The sequence below is a fragment of the Periophthalmus magnuspinnatus genome, chromosome 3 (genome assembly GCF_009829125.3).
Source record: "Periophthalmus magnuspinnatus isolate fPerMag1 chromosome 3, fPerMag1.2.pri, whole genome shotgun sequence".
Taxonomy (NCBI): domain Eukaryota; kingdom Metazoa; phylum Chordata; class Actinopteri; order Gobiiformes; family Gobiidae; genus Periophthalmus; species Periophthalmus magnuspinnatus.
The window spans coordinates 13,464,496-13,485,982 of record NC_047128.1 but is presented as its reverse complement, the minus strand read 5'-3'; the positions used below and the strand labels follow the sequence as shown (position 1 = coordinate 13,485,982).

The 21,487-nt window shown below is 39.3% G+C and overlaps 1 protein-coding gene across 1 annotated transcript; it reads right to left on the bottom strand.

Annotated features, from left to right (window-relative positions):
- Positions 1–1,144: 1,144 nt before the first annotated feature.
- Positions 1,145–20,970, bottom strand: kiaa0895l. The gene is made up of 7 exons (XM_033987228.2): positions 20,851–20,970; positions 11,911–14,237; positions 11,480–11,623; positions 10,779–10,911; positions 9,930–10,235; positions 5,509–5,606; positions 1,145–4,534 (listed from the first exon to the last, which is right to left on the bottom strand). The coding sequence occupies exons 2-7, from the start codon at positions 14,230–14,232 to the stop codon at positions 4,373–4,375; spliced, it is 3,165 nt and encodes a 1,054-aa protein (XP_033843119.2). The 5' UTR covers positions 14,233–14,237; positions 20,851–20,970; the 3' UTR covers positions 1,145–4,372.
- Positions 20,971–21,487: the final 517 nt, after the last annotated feature.

Sequence of the window (21,487 nt, the reverse complement as noted above, 5' to 3'; positions counted from 1 at the left end):
GCAGCGTATAGAGACTGAACAACAGGGGTCCCAGGATAACCCTAACCCCTGGGGCACCCCACAGCTCAGGGACATTTTATCTGAGACACATTTTCCAATTTCAACAAAGTACTCCCTGTTTTCTAGATAGGAGTTGAACCAATTTAGTGCAGTACCACAGAGTGAGTAACTAAATGAGTGAGGGCAAAGTGGTGAGGGCAGCGAGGTGAGGGCAGTGAGGGCAGAGGATTGAGGGTGGAGGATTGAGGGCAGAGGGGTGAAGGCTCTCATGCACCTGTACCTGAGTGATCTGTACCTCCATCACAGGGATGAGGTGTTCCTGTAGTGGGTGAGTGCAATGTTACATGGAGAAGACAATGTATCCAGTGGGCCTGTTGTTAAGAAGTGGCGAGTCCTATGATTTAGCAGCTGTTACCTTTGTGAGTTTGGACCGGTGACCTGTAACCTGGGCACAACCCTGTAAGACAAGGTCACGGGGTGTGTGGCCAGCGTTCTGATGGAGAAAAGTGTCTTTCTACCATGTTACAACATTGTTCCCTCATCAAAAACATGCCTGAAAAGATCTTAGATGTCATCCATGCATGTTTGAGATATCTGTGTAATCTCACAGTCATACAGGTATGATCCATAGTAAAGAAAAATTCAATTCCTGGGTTGGTGGCACTGCACATCTAAGCAGCGGAACGTCTTCACTCAACCTTTTGTCAGGTTGACAGATTTGAAATTTCTTTTACTATGTTTGACCTAATCTAGTGCTCTCTTCTGGGTCCTGTTTAAACCCTCCTTATGGTTAACTGTAAGATTCTGTACAATGCTCCCACATGAAAATTTTTCTTATACATACAAAGACAAAACTGTACACACAACAAACCTGATGTGATGTGCAGTAGTTTCATTAGCGGGATGCACACTGATTGTGGTATGATAGTGATCTGAAGGGGAAGTGACTGCACGGAGAGCAAAGGGAGGGGGGATTCGGAGCACCAAAAACAAAAGTGAAACTTATTAAACATGTTAATATGTTTTCAATCAATACAGCATTTTCAAAACATAAAAAGTAACATGTATTAGCAGTTAATACCCCATAGAAGTAAAATACCCCCTCTTTAAAATACTCAAAATAAAGTGCAGACATCATTAAGCTGGAGGTTTTAATAAATAAACTGGATGGATACAAATTCCTGAAAATAAAACAAGCAACATTCAATTGGCTTTTTACAAACACAAATTCTTAGGTGATTTAACATTTGTAAACCTGAAATTGAAATAAAAACAGTTCAGTCCTTCTCTTGTCCTCTGTTTCCTATGTCCTTGCCTCCTATCTCCTGTCCTTCATCTCTCTTTATTTTCAAACATCATGATTGTGAATACTGCAATAACGTTTTAAACATTTAAAGGGTCCATATTATGTTATTTTTTAAATCGATTTTTATGTATATTGTTTCATCATCACAAACATACCTGGAGCTGTGTTTTGTTTCATTCACACGTTTCACTCGCAAACCCTGCATATTTAGGCTGTTCTTCTACCACTACATGATATCACAAGGTGGACTAGAGCATTTTGAGCTTTGGAGATCCCAATAATACAGTATTACTGAAAACATGTGAATGAAACAAAACATATTCCTGGGTATGTTTTTAGGAGGTAAAAACATTGCTAACATGGCTTAAAGCTCTCAAGAATACATTTTGTGTAATACAGGACCCTTGAGCATTAATTTGCTTTTTTGTGGACTCATTAAAATGAAACTATCCCCAAACTTTCCCTTCCCTAAACAGTTCATCTCATCTGCTCCTCTTTCTCTACTCCCTCACTCTTTTTTTCTTCCTTCTTTGCTATAAACACTGATATTAACTTGTGGCACTAAGATATATTTCCATGTTATTTGCTGTTCGGTAAAAGGCATAAAAGGCGTAAAAACATCAAAATAAAGCTGTGACCAAAAACATTCAAATATTTAACGACAAAATCAGTGCAAGTGTTCAATAGTGACAAGAGGAGAGTTAAGCAGGTATAAAATGGTTTGGTGATTACTTTTAATTTGTCATGGCTGAAATCCAGTTGGTTTAAACTAGAGCTGTCAATGTTAATTAAACACATAAATTGGACTGGGATGATTTACCTGACAGGAGAAACACTGTGCTCAGGAGCTGTGATAATTACATGCGGTTACATTACACACAAAGTCCATCAGTCTTCCTGTGGACGATCGCAAATCGGTCGATGGTTGTTTACGAGCATGGAGCGCAGAAACGCGGCATGGCTCTGCTCCGCACAAACCAAAGACACTGCGGACCAGAACCAGAACACCGGAAGATGCCAGGCCAACAGCTTACATCTGCCACCATAAGAACCATATTATATTAAATACCCGTAAGCGACAATGAAGGGCCTTTAACCCAACTAAACATTAACCTGGAACATGTGATCATGCACATTCAGTATGAAATGCAATTTCTAGACTTAAATTATAGCCTGTTGGACTTTTGAATAATGTATTTAAATTTGTGGAATAAATTGAGATTAATTGTGATTAATCATATTTCAAAAGTGTGATTGACAGCAAACTCGTTTGAAACCTAAAAGTACTCTCTCGTCACTACCTAAAACTACAGCACCTGCAGCCAATCATGAATCAGTGCTAGTGCAGCCTCTGCAGCTCAGTGAGTGAATTCTGGAGGTTCTGAGCTTTAACGTGAGGCCTGTCCATAAACTGAGAGTAAGAAAAACTTGTATGTGTCTCTATCTGCAGGCTCAGTCTCTGGCAACCCAGGTTCAGTTGTGATTGTAGTACATTTTTAAAACTAAGACCTACATAAAGTTCCTTTAAATCCTGGTCTAGTCCTAATCTAGTCCTGGTCTAATCTTGGTCTAGTCCAGGGTTTTTAGGCTGCTGGTCTGGAAATATCATTAGGTCCACAAATGTGCCAGAATAAATCTCTGATTCTTTGAACTGACATCATTCACGATTTTGCAGTTGAATAATCCTTTTGTTTCTTCTTTTTGTTACTGTGAAGAAAAATATTTCACCTTTGTAGTCAATTATTGTTAACACTGTGGATAGGCCCAGTAAATACAGAGATATTAACCATAAAACAGGTCAACACATCTGTAATCTGACAGTTACACAGCAAACTCCATTTGAGGATTCTGACCTGTCTCCAGCTCAGGTTAAACTATGGACTATTTTCATCATTGCCATTTTCAAAGCTGCTTAACTCTCCCAAAGTGTATTTAATACTAACTGTGGCTTGTGTTGATTAAATGTGAATAGTGTGTTATAAATGAGGTACATGCAGGTCCATTATCCTCACAATATTCAAGTTTGTCTTAAATAAATACAGGCTAATGCAGAGCAAATGTAAGAAAAGGTTATAGTCCTTAAGAGTCTTTGTGGGTGAGGATCCTCGCTGCTTCAGTGGTATAAATTCTATTAGACATTGACTGGCCACTTATTAGGTACATTTACTCAATTTTGTATGAGTAGTGACTCTCGTGAAAACACATTTTTTTGCATAATATCAGACATGTGCTAAAACGTGTTGTAAATGTGTTCATTGAAGTGTAAGTAATGGCTCAAGATAATTAAACACAAAACAGATAGAACTAAAAATCAAATAACCTAATAATGTTATCATAATATTGAACACATTATCGTTATTGTATACTCCATTATTGTCTCATTGTGAAGCCTTTGTATGCTTTAAGGAGCTGTACCTGATTTTTACTGTTTGAAAAACATTAAAAACAGAACTAGTTCATTTAAACGGTTTGTAGTGGTCTAAAATGATTCCTCACTTACCTCATTCATTTGGAGAATCATAATTATTATATTATTTTTATTATTTTAAGTGCATTTCACAACTTTCAAAGACCATTATTTACCATTATGGTAAAGTTAGCAATAACTAGCATGCTAACTGCACAATTCCTCATTATACGAGGATAAAATGCTTTGTAAGTAGATTCAGATTCAGAAGCTCAACACGTGAAAAAAAATTAAAACAAAGCAGACACGGGACCTTTAACGGACAGGAAACTAAAAGATGTATAAATAAAAGTTGATTATATAAAAATAGAATAATTAAATATTTAAAACATTAAAACATGAATACTGAAATATGATATGGTTTCTATTGCTGATGGTCAGCCATTTCTCCAATTGGGTGTACCTAAAACTGTAGCCAGCATTGTCTGTAGCATTGATATAATGATTCCTTATAAATGTGAATTGAGCCATACACCTCTCCTCTCTCTGTTTATTGTGAACCTCTGAGCTGCTCCTGTGTTGTTGTCGTTAGTGTTGTACCCACAGTCTCAGAGCAGCATTCTCTCTAGCGCTCACTATGCTTTGCACCGCGAGCATTTTCAGGGTAGCAGTCTCTCCAGCTCTTCGTCACTCAGCTCGTTCATGTAGAGGATGTGATCAAGATGAGACAGATATTTGTCCGGGTCGGTCATGAAGTGAGGGATTCTGGTGCGAGAGAGAACAGCCAGAGAACGCAGCCTCTCCACGTCCTCGAAAGACACCTACACACAGGTCAGGTTTAATCAGAGGTGGGTGCTCAAATAAGAAAAATAATATAAAATAATATTACTCAAGAAATTATTCAAGTAAGAGTAAAAAAGTATTAGGGAGAAGTACTACTAAGAGTAACTTAAAGAGTAACTTTCGGGACAGCTGATGTATAATTAGAAGTTTACGTAATTTGAAGGACAAAACAAATTTATATAAATAAAGCACAGAATTTGGTATTTTCAAAGGGCAAACACAAAAATGAGACAAACTGAAAGAGGTGCAAGAAACACAAATGTTCAAGTAATTTCATATTGTTAACATAAAGCTCAAGTCACTTGTAGATCTCCAGTGGGAAGAGGAACCAAAACTTTTACTCAAGCAAGAGTACTGTTCAATAAAAATATTACTCAAGTTGGAGTAAAAGTATGCTGCTAGAAAAGTACTCTTAAAAAGTACTACCCACCTCTGTGTTTAAGGCTAACACTGTCTTCATTGAATCGCCTGGAATGTCCCACAGTATAACATTAAATCCATCTTACATTTATGTCGCAGTTTTTAGACAGAATAAGACCAAATTAAATGAACAGAACTATTTTATGGAACTATGATTTTCCATTAAATATTTATGTATTAACTAATATTCATGATGGGACGAAAATTGTATTAGTACTATACTTGTGCATATACCTCCATTACCACTAGAGGGCCCAAGTGTCCCAGTTATTATTAACAGAACTGTCTCAAATATATAACAGAAATATAATGATTTTTAGCTACATCAAAATTCAGCACCACATGTTCCACATAATTGAACACAAAATTATTATGGTAAATATGTATTGTTAAGTTTTATACTGCCATTTCTCCCCATGCAAACCTCCCAGACGTGCTCTTTATTTATTTACAGACAGATAGATCCATGCAGGGTGAAACGAATTCTTAATTACTAAGTCTGAATTCAAGTTAAATCCTTAATCATCTGTACCTTTCCCAGAGCTGTGAGCAGTTGGAAGTCGATGTTTCTTCGATGTCTCAGAATCCTCAAAATCCCGTCCAGATAAACCTGGTCTTTACTGAAGCAGCCTGAAACATGCAGCAGAGGTTCAGGGGTTTATTGGCCCTCGCCACTCACGAAGTGATGGCGAGGGGCATTGTTCTTCCTGGGTTTCTTCTTCTTATTATTATTATTTTTTTTCTCCCCCTGGGATCGCAATTTTCACCCCCTGAACGTCAACGAAAAGTCTCACATGGGGGTATCAAATCGACCGGCTTGGCAAAAAATTCAAGAAAATATGCATCACGAAAATGACCCACACACACTGGCTCGACAGCGCCACCTAGAAAATTCAAAATTTTAAAATGAATTGGGAGCCGACACGCATTTTTCGCCCTAGCTCGACGAAATTCACACCAGTGATAGAGCTCATGGAGACAAGCAAAAAAGCCAATCATAGTGCGGCCCTAGGACGGACAGGAAGTCGGCTATATTGAATCGAAAATTCGCCAAATTTTTCGCTGCGTGTTTTCAAAACGCTACTAGTCTCAGGTTTTTGGTCCAAATGAGCTCAGATTTCACATGCCACATCCAGACACATGGGTTTTCAAAAGTTATCCACGTTTTCTCCGAATTCCACACGGTTCGCCCGTACGCCGCCACCGAAATGCGCCTTCGTTTCCTGTTTTTTCGATGTCCTCTCACGACCACAGGCATTGCCCTACAGAGCTCACATTCACATCACATATGCGTGATTGGGGCATGAATGGAATGCAATATTAATTTTAATCAAAATGAACACTATAGCGCCCCCTACCATAGGGGTGAAACGCCAACATTATCGGATTCCTACGAAAATCGGGGAATAAATTGGGGGCATGACGTGGACCAAAAAATAATATTATGGGCATAGGTAATTTTTCACACTTGGCCACCAGGGGCGCAAAGACTCCAAAAAAAATGATTTAAAAATGTCTGACACGCACATGCATTGGTCTACACAGCTCAAATTCACATCACACGTGTGATGGGAGGGTATTAATAAAATGGATTATTAATTGTAATAAAAATGAACACTATAGCGCCCCCTATCATAGGGGTGAAATGCCAATATTATCGGATTCCTACGAAATTCAGGGAATATATCAGTGGCATCAGAAGAAACAAAAAATTACATTATGGCCATGAGTCATTTTCCACGGTTGGCCACCAGGGGCGCAAATACTAAAAAAAAAATCATAAAACAATTTCTGACACGCACATGCATTGGTCTACACAGCTCAAATTCACATCACACGTGTGATATGAGGGTATTAATAAAATGGATTATTAATTGTAATAAAAATGAACACTATAGCGCCCCCTATCATAGGGGTGAAACGCCAATATTATCGGATTCCTACGAAATTCGGGGAATAAATCAGTGGCATCAGAAGAAACAAAAAATTACATTATGGCCATGAGTCATTTTCCACGGTTGGCCACCAGGGGCGCAAATACAAAAAAAAAATCATAAAAAAATTTCTGACACACACATGCATTGGTCTACACAGCTCAAATTCACATCACACGTGTGATGTGAGGGTATTAATAGAATGCACTATTAATCGTTATCTAAATGAACACTATAGCGCCCCCTACAGTATTGGTAAAATACACAACTTTATCCGATTGGCATGAAACTTGGGGAGATAATTGTGGGCATTAAAAGGGGCAAAAAAGTCAATTACACTATACCTGTATTATGTACATGGTTGCCGGTGCAAAGCCACAGACCCCTCTCATATAGAGTCAGGGCCACACAGCTCAGGGCCACACTGCATATTAACATTGTTCTTTGTTTTTCCGCCAAAACAATCGCATTTTTCACCCCCTGAACATTCACGAAAACTCTCACATGGGGGTATAGAATCGACCGGCTCGGCGAAAAATTTCATAATATTGGTGTCGGGAAAATGTCCCATGCCCCCTGACTCGACAGCGCCACCTAAAATTTCACCCCTATGGGAGAGGAGCCTGTTTAATTTTGGAATACATGCACAAAATTCGGAACAGTGATAGAGCACCATGGAACAAGCATAAAAATGAATTGAAGCACTGCTCTATGACAGACAGGAAGTCGGCCATTTTGGATCAAAAATTCGCTACTTCATTCGCAGCGTGTTTTCAAAACGCTACTAGTCTCAGGTTTTTGGTCCAAATGAGCTCAGATTTCACATGCCACATCCAGACACATGGGTTTGCAGAAGTTATCCACGTTTTCTCCAAATTCCACACGGTTCGCCCGTACGCCGCCACCGAAATACGCCTTCGTTTCCTGTTTTTTCAATGTCCTCTCACGACCACAGGCATTGCCCTACAGAGCTCACATTCACATCACATATGCGAGATTGGGCCTTGAATGGAATGCAATATTAATTTTAATCAAAATGAACACTATAGCGCCCCCTATCTTAGGGGTGAAACGCAAACATTATCGGATTCCTACGAAATTCAGGAAATAAATTGGGGGCATGACGTGGACCAAAAAATAATATTACGGGCATAGGTATTTTTTCACACTTGGCCACCGGGGGCGCAAAGACTCCAAATAAAATGATTTAAAAATGTCTGACACGCACATGCATTGGTCTACACAGCTCAAATTCACATCACACGTGTGATATGAGGGTATTAATAAAATGGATTATTAATTGTAATAAAAATGAACACTATAGCGCCCCCTACCATAGGGGTGAAACGCCAACATTATCGGATTCCTACGAAACTCGGGAAATAAATTGGGGGCATGACGTGGACCAAAAAATAATATTACGGGCATAGGTTTTTTTTCACACTTGGCCACCGGGGGCGCAAAGACTCCAAATAAAATCATTTAAAAATGTCTGACACGCACATGCATTGGTCTACACAGCTCAAATTAAAATCACCCATGTGATATGAGGGTATTAATAAAATGGATTATTAATTGTAATAAAAATGAACACTATAGCGCCCCCTACCATAGGGGTGAAACGCCAACATTATCGGATTCCTACGAAATTCGGGGAATAAATCAGTGACATCAGAAGAAACAAAAAATTACATTATGGCCATGGGTTATTTTCCACTGTTGGCCACCAGGGGCGCAATGAATTGAAAAGAAATTGGCACTTGGCACTTTGACTTGCATGTCTATGAATTATATCTACTCCTAGGTTTTTCATCCAAATTACATCAAACTCCACATACAGTATGTACATATGTCGATTGTCAATAATCAACCACGTTTTGGGGATATTGTTTCTGGTTTATGCACAGCACACTGTCAAAATATGACTGCTTTCCTGCATAATTGATTCCCTCTCACAGACACATTGATCAGCCTAAAAAGCTCAAATTCTAATCACTGATACAGAATAAAACTGTGAATAGAGAAACATAATGAGCAGATGGACAGTGACCTCTATAGCGCCCCCTACTGTACTGGTAAAAAACACAACTTTGTCCGATTGGCATGAAACTTGGGGAGATAATTGTGAACCTCAAAAGGGGCAAAAAAGTCCATTACACCATACCTGTATTGTGCACGAAGTTGCCGGTTCAACGCCGTGGACCTCCATTATAATGTGTTGGTCACACATATTTATATAGAAACTGTGTGAAGGGGGGCGGATTGCGGCCGTGGGGTGGCCGGGTGGGGAAAATGGTGTGTGGGGGCAGTGGCCGGCCCCGGGCGGTTGCATGGGGGGGCGGTCGCATGGGGGGCGAGGGCCATCATCGCCGCTTGCGGCTTTAATTTATTTTTACTTTGTCCCATAAGTTTTATTGGATAGTGGTTATTGGTCAGTGCATAGAGTGAATTTTGGGTGAAGAGTGGGAAGTAACAATCAGTGAGTCTTAAACTCATGACGCTGATGCAGAACATTTACTTCCTGAAAATATAATCCTGCATATTTTGAACAAATCTATCAATAAATGCTTCACAAAAACAACAAAGGCAGGATATCCAGCCTGCTCTCTTAGTTGATTTAAAACATGTACTACAATCGCAACTGAACCTGTGTGTCCAGAGCTTTAACCTGTAGATAGAGACATACAAGTTTTTCTCATTCTCATTATATGGACAGGCCTCATGTGAAAGCTCAAAACCTCCAGAATTTATTCACTGAGCTGCAGAGGCTGCACTGCTTTCTGTCTTGAACCAAAACATCAAAATATAAAATATAACACAAAGAACTAAACCATCAAGGTCCAATGTTTTTTGTTAAAATAAACCAGTATTACAATTGTTATCTGTAAAAGTTATATTTGATTTTAATGGGTTTTTAAATGTTTACCTTGTATCTGGGATGATAGTTATATCATGTTTATGAAATCTGAACTAAAATCCTCTCTTTAAATGAATATACATGTGTTATAGTGTAGCTGACCTGGCTTGGAGGTGTCGGTCTGCCCTCTCTTGGCTCGTAGGCAGTACTCCCATCGCACCTCGGGGCTGCTCACAAACCTCTGGATGTGGTGGAACAGTTGACTGAAGCTCATGTGTGAGGCGTGGTGCACGGTGTAGTAAAGTAGAGCTGCTCTCCAGAGGAAAGGCTGCTTCCGGAGCAGGACACTGTGTAGAGAGGCTAGGCCCTCCTCTGTGGGGTTAGCTCCTTTCAGACCCAGAGCCTTACGCTGCTCTGAGGAAGACCACGGCTGCAGGCTGTTGTTCACTCCACGCAGGTAATGTGTACCTGAGGAGATTTAGACTGTTTAGAGGAATATTTGTATTGAATTTTGATGAAAAAACAACAATAATAAATAACAGACAAACATCATCATAAGTTGCATAATTTAAATCTTTATCTTATACAATCTTAAATCTAATTGCATTCACATTTAACTGTGTACCAAAAGCAGACATTACAAATTTCTACACTGTGAGATAAAAAATAATGTCCTATTCTAATCCTTTATACAATGAATGTTATTATTTTTCCCCTCTGTCTGGTAATAGGTCACAATGTGTAATAGAGTGCCACCTAATGATTATTTTGCTAATCAATGAAAGCCTCACTGTGTAACATTTCAGCCAATAAATAGATAAAAATTAAAGCATGTATTCCTTTATAGATACTGTGAGCGAGCTTACAAATAGGTAAATGGACCCTTCAGTTTAAAGCCTTACAGTAAAAAACACCCTCCATAGAAATAAGCAGACCGTTGGCTTTGTGGGGAAGTGAGTCGGCTCACAATAAGGATGTATGTTTCTAAATGAACACTGTTTATGTCTGTACCGATCTCATGGCGGAGCATTCCCTCGAGCCAGTGCTGTCGCGCCCCAGAGAGGTTTATGGTCAAAGTTGGACGACAGTTTTCTACCACCATCACAGCCTGAGACAGGAGTTCATCTGACAGGCGGACAACAACCTGGAGAAAAGAGAGGAGAAAGGGATGAGAGGGACAGAGAGGGAGAGCAGGATGAGAGGGAGAGAGAGAGAAATAGAGAGAGCACCATCACAGCCTGAGACAGGAGTTCATCTGACAGGCGGACAACCAGCTAGAGAAAAGAGGAGAGAAGGATGAGAGAGAGACCAACATCACGGCCTGAGACAGGAGCTCATCTGACAGGCAGATAATAACGACCTCGAGAAAAGAGGAGAGGAAAGAGGGATGAGAGGGAAAGAGAGGGAGAAGGGATGAGAGCAAAAGATAGAGAGAGCACCATCAAAGCTTGAGACAGGAGCTCATCTGACAGGCGGACAACTACCTGGAGAAAAGAGGAGAGAGGGATGAGGGATGAAAGCAAGAGGGAGGGGGAGAGAGACAGAGAGAGAGACTGAGACTACCATTATGGCCTGAGACAGGAGATGTATTACTACTTAAAGAAGAGAAAGTGGATAGAGGAGTGAGGAGCACATCGTTAATATTCAGATGCATTCATTTATCACTTAAAGAATGCACACACAGTTAATCCAGGTCAGACAGGTGTTGGTACCTCTCCTACGCAGCCCTCCTTCTGCAGGTACTTCCTCACCGCTGCCCACACCTGGCTCTTGGGTAAAATGGCTCCTCCAGTTGCCTCCTCAAAGCTTTCATAAGAGCCGTACTTCCTCAACACACACTCCATGATCCCCACGGCCTGAATATACAACACAGGAACACAGGTAAATAAAACTAAAGATACAAATGTAACAGTTCTGTGAATCCCTACTGACCACCAGAGGGCGGTACTAAAAGCAAGATTCCCCCCAAACATGCATTCAGTGCTCTCAGCACCGCCTTCTGGTGGTCAGTAGGGATAAAATAGAACTAACGTGAAAGTCATCATTATCATTATTATTATTATTATTATTATTATTATTATTATTATTATTATTATTATTATTATTATTATTATTATTCAATTCATTAATTAGTCAGTCACACCTGTTGTAAGAATAGGTCTGATCCCTCTCTGTACTTCTCCAGTACAGCAGACAACTCCGCCTCCTCATACTCAAACTGCGGATCGTATTTAAAACCCGACTGAAAGAACTCATTCTTCTCCTGCTGCAGATTTGTGGGTCGCAGCGCCACCAGGAGGCAAGGCCGAGAACTGGAGGAAGCTTTGGGGATGTGAGGCAGAGACGTGGCTGGGCGAATCAAACCTGCTCTGCTCCTTAACCCTGCGTTGACTGACATGGAACTCTCACTGCGCCGAATATACCCGGACTGGGTCAGACTGGGACTGGTCTGGCTTCGGGAGGGGGTCCAAGCTCCGCCCCGCCACGGAGGTCTCAAAGATTGCCGCTGGTCAGAAACTGACACTGGAGAAGGCTCAGATGGACAAGACGACTCCTTCCTCAATATCTTTTTAGAGACAGTTTTGTCAGATTTTGAACTAGCTTTGGGTTTTGTTGGAGATGTTGTAATGGGTTGAGGCACTAAACATGCATCCGCCATCTTGTTTTGGGGCGTTACAGATAATTCACTAGCATTTTTGTTTGTGATTACATCCATTTTGTCAGTGGAAGGAGTTCTTGAGATAGTCCTGGTGTTTGGTGGAGTTGCCATATTGGTTTTGGGCAAAAAAGCACTGTCCTGCATCTTGTTTTGGGGCACTGGAGACAGTTCACTTGGATTTTTGACAGGACTTTTATCAACTGAAGAACATCTCGAAACGGTCTTGCGTTTGGATGGGGTTGCTAGATTTGTTTTGGCCATTGAAGATTCAGTCGCCATCTTGTATTGAGGCACTGAAGACATGTCACTAGTTGATCTTAATGGCATTTTGTCCGTTGACGGAGATTTTGTAATTGCTTTAGGTTTTGAAGGTAATGCCATAGTACTTTTGGGCATTAAAGCCTCATCTGCCATTTTGATTTGAAGTGCTCCTGGTCCAGACAACCCAGCAATCGTATATCTAAACAGCTTTTTGTCCATTTTGTCACGTGAGGGGGATTTTGAAATAATTTTGGGTTTTGTTGGAGATTCTGAAACTCTTTTAGACATTAAATCACTTTTACTCCTGCTTTGGGACGCGCTGGTATTTATTTTAGTCGGCGATTTGATAGTTTTCTCAACTAATGGAGATTTTGAAGTGGACTTTGCTCTTGTTTCAATTTTGGTTTTAGCCCTTGAAGAAAATGCATCCATATTGTTTAGTGGCAAATCCAAATGATTGGGTTTATCAGTGGTTTCTCCTATACTTTTAATACCCTCTGAGACATTTTTATCCATCAACGATAATTTTGAGTTAAAATCAGTAGTCAACTCTTCATTTTTTATTTCTTGAGAGACCAAAGAAGCAGCGTCCATGTTGTTTTTAGGCATTAATGAAAACTTACTACCATTTTTCATATTTATACTATTTCTAAGACCACTCTGATTTGTTGAACAAATTAAAATGTGTTCACAATTTGGCGATAAAGATGACTGCGTTCCATTTAAGGAGTCCAATTGTCCAGCAGTTGAAATAAATTCTGTATCGTTTTGATTGGCTAACACTGTAGGCTTACTCCTCACATTTTCGGGCAGTGAAGCTGAGGAAACCATATTGCTTTTGGACATCATAGTTAAACCAGTCTCAGAAACTTGCTTTGTTAAACTGTCCATGTTTTTGCTTTCGATATTGTCCATAGACTTGTACTCAATGATATTTCTTGGTGTCAGTGCCGTTTCTAGTCTATCGTGACATGTTAGGACCACTCCCATTGCATTTTTAGCCTCTGACACAGAATTTAAGTCACTTTGCGGTGATAATCTAGTTTCAATTTCATTTGAAGAAGCCATGTCAAATCCTTTCAGTGTAGAAATTTCCAAATTATTCGTGGTTACTGAGGGCATCTCCAAAGCATTTCTGTCTAATAAAGCAGATTTTTTAGCAACTATAGGCGATATGTTGTAGTCCTTGGATATGTCAGGTAAACATGTGGGAGATATTTTGTCATTTTGGGGCACTGAAGGCAACATGGCGGCATTTTTAACTATACTAGATTGCAAAGCGCCTTCCATATTGTTAATGTCGTGGGGTGCACATTGGACTGGTGAAAGTTGTGTTTTCATAGCGTTTTCAGGAGTTTTAAAGGCCTCTAAAATATTTGAATGGTTTGAAACAGGTGGAGGGGGGGGCTGAGGGGTTGAAGGCGATGCCATCTTTGTTTTGGACACTGAAGTTGGGGTCTCCATGTCATGTTGGGGAGTCTTCCTCAAATGCAGATACTTCCTCTTGAAATGCTTGATGCTGATTGGTGCAGAGACCAGAAGCATCACCACTGAAAAGAAGAAATTAATTAAGTGTAGAAAACATTACTTTAGCTGTAAAGTATATTACTATGTATCTTCAATATTTAAGATAATTAGAGTCCAAATTAGTGTATTGAGTCAAAGGTATAGAAAATCAGATACTAATTGGTACAACTACCGTATTTTCCGCACTATAAGGCGCATCGGAATATAAGGCGCACCTTCAATGAATGGCCTATTTTAAAACAAATTTCATATATAGGGCGCACCGCATTATAAGGCGCATAGAATATAAACTACTGTAGTATCTGGGGTTGTGTTACGCATCCACGAGATGGAGCTGCGCTAAAGGGAACGTCAACAAAACAGATAAGTCAGTCAAACTCACAAAACAAGTTAATGCATTCACAATATAGTAACTCTCGAAATAGTGCAAAGTAATAACAATAACTCAACGTTGTTCAAACGTTAATGTCCATATTCACAATATCTCCCAGCCTTGTTTAGTTGTAAACACGTGAAAAAAACACGTAAAGCCTCACATTTTCAGCTCAATCCTCATTCACGAATCCGTCGAGTTCTTCCTCTTCAGTGTCTGAGTTGAACAGAATGAGCTCATTCAAAGTGCCCGATTCACTGCTGTTGTCTTAACAATTCAGTGACAATTCCTGCCTTCGTGAAACTCGGACCGCACTTGAGACTGATATATCAGCCCAGGCATCCGCGATCCATTGGCAGATTGTGGCGTATGTCGCCCGGCGCTGTCTCCCTGTCTCCCCGTTATCCCTATAGCGTCGGATCCTGTCGTTGCAGATACAGCGGGTTGCGGACTTTCCAGCAGCGTAACTCCGCCCAGTCGTGCTTCATGTAAATTCAAACGGCGTCTCAAAGCGGAGACACGGGGCTATCTAAATATTTTACCGTCATTACGGTAATCTGCCTCTGTTGTCCTGAAGGTGATGAATGAGAGCGCGGGGCTGCGGGGATTTTCCCACTCATTTATTCGACGCGTAAAAGAAAAAATACGGATGGATGTGTAAAATAGAAGTAGTTGTGTGGGAAAAATGCAGCAAATGCTGATACTTCGTTTAACATGATTTTTATGGCTAAAAAATAATAAAAGTCTAGGTCTAGGTAAGCTATACTGGCCCATAGTGTGCTCAGTCCTTAAAGGGTTATTACCGCTATTACTTCAGCGACGGCTCCTGACTACGGGTGTCATAATTGACCAATATTGATCCATATATAAGGCGCATCGGATTATAAGGCGCACTGTGGGTTTTTGAGAAAATTAAAGGCTTTTAGGTGCGCCTTATAGTGCGGAAAATACGGAAACTATATACTCATTTGAATAAGTATCACTATTAAAAAAGTTACATTCACAGGACAGCTATAAACCTTTCATGAATAGCTTTAGAATGAGCTGTATCTGAACAAGTATAAGACCACATAGACTAGTATACGCCCATGGACCACAATGGAACTTACCTGGACCACTAAGGGATTACACAGATATCCGAGGCATTCCCAAAGTCAAGACAAACAATGACGGAGAGGTGTCTTTCCAGTACTATGGCTCTCGCCTATGGAACTGTCTGCCAGAGGACCTCAGGGCCAAGTTCATGATTTTAAGAGCACGCTCAAGGCCCACCTTTTTAGCTTAACTTTTGATCAATATTTATTATTTTATCTGTTTATTTGTTTTAGTATATTTATATATTTAGGGCCTGCACACAAACATGCAAGGAGGGCGAAGTCAGCGACTCGTGTGAGAGCCTTATTGTATTTGTACAATTTTGAGGAAAATTGCAAAAATCAAGCAGTAAACAATAATGTATAAACAATTGAGTGGTATTAAAAATTAGAGGTCACTCAGTGAACACCCAGTGAAAAAAAAATTGAAAAATGGCTCAGTAGCACTAGCTCGAAAATTGATTTACATTGCACCAATCCTGGCCCAGAAAAATGTTATCGTCGAAAAATGAAACTTAGCATCAAAAATAGGTCACGTCAGGGCATGTAAAAAACAATATTATGGCCCCGCCCTAAAGCCTACAGGAAGTCGGCCATATTGGATCAAACCTGGAACTGACAAAATCACTCATCAAAATCCTTTTGACAACTCTTCCACCAGTTTTCATTAAAAACACTTTAAACTTTGCCACAAGACACAAAACTCATGTGCAATAATAGGTTATCAATTACATTTTAAATAAAATGTCGGGTGTAGTCCTGGTGATTTTTAAAAAAAAATGTTAATTTTTGGAAAAATAAAAAATAAAAATTCTGTCTTTACTTTCCTTATAAACTCTTTTGGATTTGAATGGACCTAATGAGGCATTCCTATCTACATCCACATTTGCAATGTCATGCCTCAAAAAAGTCAATGGGAAGTGTAAAAAAAAATGGTTTGTCGTATTGCAATGAAATTTGCACATTCTTTATGTGACCCTGAGCAAGGTTCTATTGGGATCACGTCCTATCTCCTACGTGAAGGTGGCCATTTTGAAACAAAATATGCAAATGGACAAAATCTAGCCCTCGTACTTTAACAAACTTGTCATAGGGTTTTTATCCGATGGACACCAAACTGAAGCAACAATACGGGGCGTATCTGGGATCAAAAGATTTTAAAAGAATTGACATGAGTCTCAGGGTGCGGTCATGATGAGCTCTTAACAAAGCAGCCATTCTGAAAGTAAGAATTCCTTGAAACTTTGTAAACGTTTTCAGATTCAAACTTCCCAATCTGGTGTTTGTGGATTCTAATGACCTGGACATAATGATATGCAACTTAAACTTCTATCTTTAAAAATAGCTCTCCAGCGCCCCCTGCATTGTTGTAATGGGGTGGAAAATTTTTGTTTGTCGTAGACTGATGAAATTTGGTACGCACACACTTTATATGACCTTGAGCAAAAAAGTCTATGGGGACCACACACTGATGTGAAGGCAGCCATTTTTAATCTAATTATACAGATGTCCAAAATCTAGCAGTCATGAAGCTAGTGTAAATTCATCTTGAAAGACCACTTCTCCAGACTTTACCTCCTCCTCAGATTTCATCACCTCACTCCTATTACTACCTGCTGCTCACTGCACCTCCTCTTCATCCACTCAGCACCCAGTCTGCCCTATTTGTCCCCATCACAGATGCGCTGCTGCTTCAGTTCATTGTAAAGTAGCCGCGAATCTAAGTTTGATTTTGTATAATGTAACAGTGCAATACACTGGAAGGAATAAGAGTCAGAGTTGATAAGGGGCAGATATTATAAGCTTTTGCTTCTTTCTGTGCCCTTTCATTCATCTATTATAATTGTACAAAAGCTGAAATACTGTATGCAGATATGCTGCATTGATTTGTTTTGTTTTAATGAATGAAATAAATATAAAAAGAAAGAAAGAAAAGAAAAAGTTCATGCTGCGCCCCACCACCTCCACAGCACCCCCTCGGCTCCGGTTCCTTGGCTCCACTAGCCTCAGCTCAAACACCTCCAGAGGAAGACATCTCCTAAACGTCATCTAACTGCCCACACCCTTCATTATTGTCTGAGCGCCGAAGATAACTCATAAAGCCTATAAATACTTCTTTACAAGTTGAAATACTTTAACAAACTTGTCCTAGGGGTTTTATCTGATGGACTCCAAACAGAGGCAGCATCATCAGGACATATCTGGGGTCAAAAGCTGTTAAAATGTTGTTGAAAATAATTTACATAAATCTCAGGGTTTGGTCATAATGGGGTCTTAACGAAGCATAAAGCATCCTGTAACTGTGTATTTTGATGAGCTGGACAAAATGATGTGTGGATTACAATTCTATCTTTAAAAATGGCTCTCCAGCGCCCCCTGCAAAGTTACAATGGGTTGTAATCATTTATCTCTAACATAACACTGGAAATATTGAATCACATTTCAAGATAAGATTGATATCCAGCTCTTACATTTTTACACGGTCGCAAGGGTTGCATAGGCCCTTTATCACTACTTGCAGTTTTAATTAATATTATGTTCTTGATGCTATTTATTTCTAGTTCTTAGCTTTTAACACATATTGTTTTATCATTTTCAGGATCTCCCTTGTTTCCTGTGGAGTAGCCCTCTGCGTTGGGAGTAATGGTCAGCTGCAGCTGCCCGGGCTTGTCTCACGGTCTCTTGGTGAAGGGTTGGTGTTTTGGCCTCTTCTCTCCACTGGGCTCTGTGTCCTGGTGGAGGGTTGGTATATGGGCCTCATCCCTCCCCTGGGCCTTGTGTCCTGGTGGAGGGTTGGTGTGTTTCAGCATCATCTATCTTCTCTTCCTCTTTTTTTTCCAGTGTAAATGGAGCTCAATAGTGGCATCCTGCTTGGGTTCCATAAGTCAATACTCCATAGATTTTTCCAATGGACTTTTCGAAAAATTCAAAAGATTAAGAGTTCAAAGACATCACGGAGGCTAACCAGCTACGTGCTAACAAATTCTAAAAAAATTATTTTTTATCAGATTTTAAATAAAATTACAGATCTTCTGGTCATTAGTTACCATGGAGCTGATTATCCTCAAGCACACTTTCGTGCTTTTAATATATATATTTTTTTATCAGAAAAATTAATGAGAAAGTTAGTTCCCGAACCACAGGGTGGGCGGTCACTGCAAAGCTCCATGGTCCAGAGAACAATTATCTGAATACAATTACATAAGGCAGTAAAACATGTATTCTTACAAAGAGTGGGGTCACTGCTCCACAGACCTGTCCTGTAACTTGGCTTGGATATCATTGTCACCTCTTTGTCTCCATGGAGATAGTTTAGAACCATACTAGTGTAGTACAATATTAAGGAAAAGACTTGATACCGATACCACAATAATAATAATAATAATAATAATAATAATAATAATGATTTAAAAAAAAACACTATGTCAATAATAGAATGTGATTTTCAACATTAAATGGTAGTAATTTCTTTTAGCTTCCCACGCAGCCTTATATCTGTGTAATCCCTCAACACTCAATCCTGATTCTGATACCACAGTGATAATAAAACACTCTTCTTTAAACAATAGAATGTGATTTTCAACATTAAATGGTAGTACATTCTTTTACATATGGCCTTATGTAATCCTTCAGTGGTCCAGGTAGGTTCCATTGTGGTCCATGAGCGTATACTAGTCTATGTGTCTTATACTTGTTCTGACACAGCTCAAGATCATTCTAAAGCTATTCAGGAAAGGTTCATTTCTGTCCTGTGAATGTGACTTTCTTAGTATCAATACCTGCTCAAATAAATATCTAGTTTTGATACTTAAGTATTGGTTAGTATCCGATTTTCGATACTTTTGACAACACTAGAAATAAATCCAACACTAACAAACAAAGACATTTCCCTTTATATAACACAGGCCACAGTTTAACATGGAGCAGGGAGCGTAATATCAAATTGCTGCATTGTTCTGACAGTGGTTTGTGAAAGTGGATACTGGCGGCTCTTCTATAGACAATAAAAAGAGACAAGAGCAGTGAGCCGTAAACCCGGATTTAACTCTGCAATGCATTCATTTAAAAAAAGACAATAACTTTTAAAAACATTGCATTATATAATTATAATAGAGCCGCAAGATGAACCGCAATCAAATTGAAATTTGAAGGGATGCGATTAACAAATCTCAAAGGCTGCAGTTTTTTAAGAACCATAATTTCCTCCACACAACCCAACAACCCAATCTCCACTCTTATTCTGCATCAAAACATCTAACCCTGTAGTTTAGATCTGTACAAACATGTTCTGAAATATTATTTTTTGTTTTCATTTGTCTGGATGTGTTTCAGATGTGAACTTTGAGCAGAATCCTTTTAGTAAAACAGAAATCACAAAACTAATCTCAATTGCAAAGCTCGTCAGAATAAAAGCCTGCAATTATGGAGATCACAGAACATTCTCTGCAAATAGCAAATATCTAGTGTCTTTATAGAAAAACCTTGTTGTACATGTAGTTTAGACCTCTACAAATGTGAAATTTCTGTAATTTCCTGTGTGTGGACCGACCGTGAAAAGGAATCGTACATTTACAACATATGTCACAAATCTAATCACAATCCAATTTTTCCCAAAACTGCGCAGTCCAAACAGACTTTTTAAGATGCAATTAAATTATAAGCAAAATCTTGAAAAGTAAGAAACCTGCCTGTTGTGATCAAAAAACAGTAATAACTGCTTTATTATGCTAACAATAAACAAGCTGGATATTATACATTTTATGTAATATATATATACACATATATACATATATATACATTATATATATATATATATATATATATATATATATATATATATATATATACACACACACACACACACGGACATACATATATACATTTTCTATATTAAATATTTTCAATTTTCACTACATAGTTGTTATTTAATATAATTTTAATGAGAATAACTAATGTATTAACTCTAAATAGCCAGGCTATCATGTGTATACGGGTTCTAATCTTGTGTTATTTATTTATTTATTCATGGCGTATAAGTCCAGCCTATGTACTAATAAACAATGGTACTTTCTATTTACGAACTCCAATGACTTCACCTGGCTCTGTGGGTTTAACGGTAAAATAAAACGGTTATTTCACGATTTTTCGGTCTGTAAACGCGGCTCTTACCTTCAACGAGCGGCTGCAGACTTTGTTCCAGGTGTTATGGTGCCATAGCGGGGCTGCAGAGCTGTTTTACCCCGCAGACTGGGCGCTGAGAGCGGGTAACGGGACAGCACGGTGCCGCGGGGCCGGTGCAGGAAGCGGCGGAGCGGTGTTGGCAGAAATGACGCAGGACGCACGGAGAGGACGCACAGTGACGACATTACGCACAGAGGGACACGCTTTTAAAAAGACCCGAACAAAAACAAAACAAACCTGACCAGTAATGAAAATCTTGATACTTGTTAGTATTTTATATACACAAATGTACATTGGTAGAAAGAGTACTACAAATCTGTGCTCAAGTACAGGCACATGGCTAAAAATGTACTCAAATGCAAGGACAACTGCTGTAAAAAATGCAGAAAGTACACATGAAAAATACTACTCAGAGAACTGATTACTAGTACAAGTAACAGATGTTTAGCATCATTTTAGATTTAGAAGTATTCTATATAAAACAAACTGTTTTAAACAAAACTTAATCATTTTAATCCACATCCGCACATTCTCTGCGCTCTGTCCAATCAGCAGACGAACAAGTCCTGCGTGTTTGTCGGTTAGAAAGAGAAGTGACAGTCGTGGATTAGGACGATTGGGACTT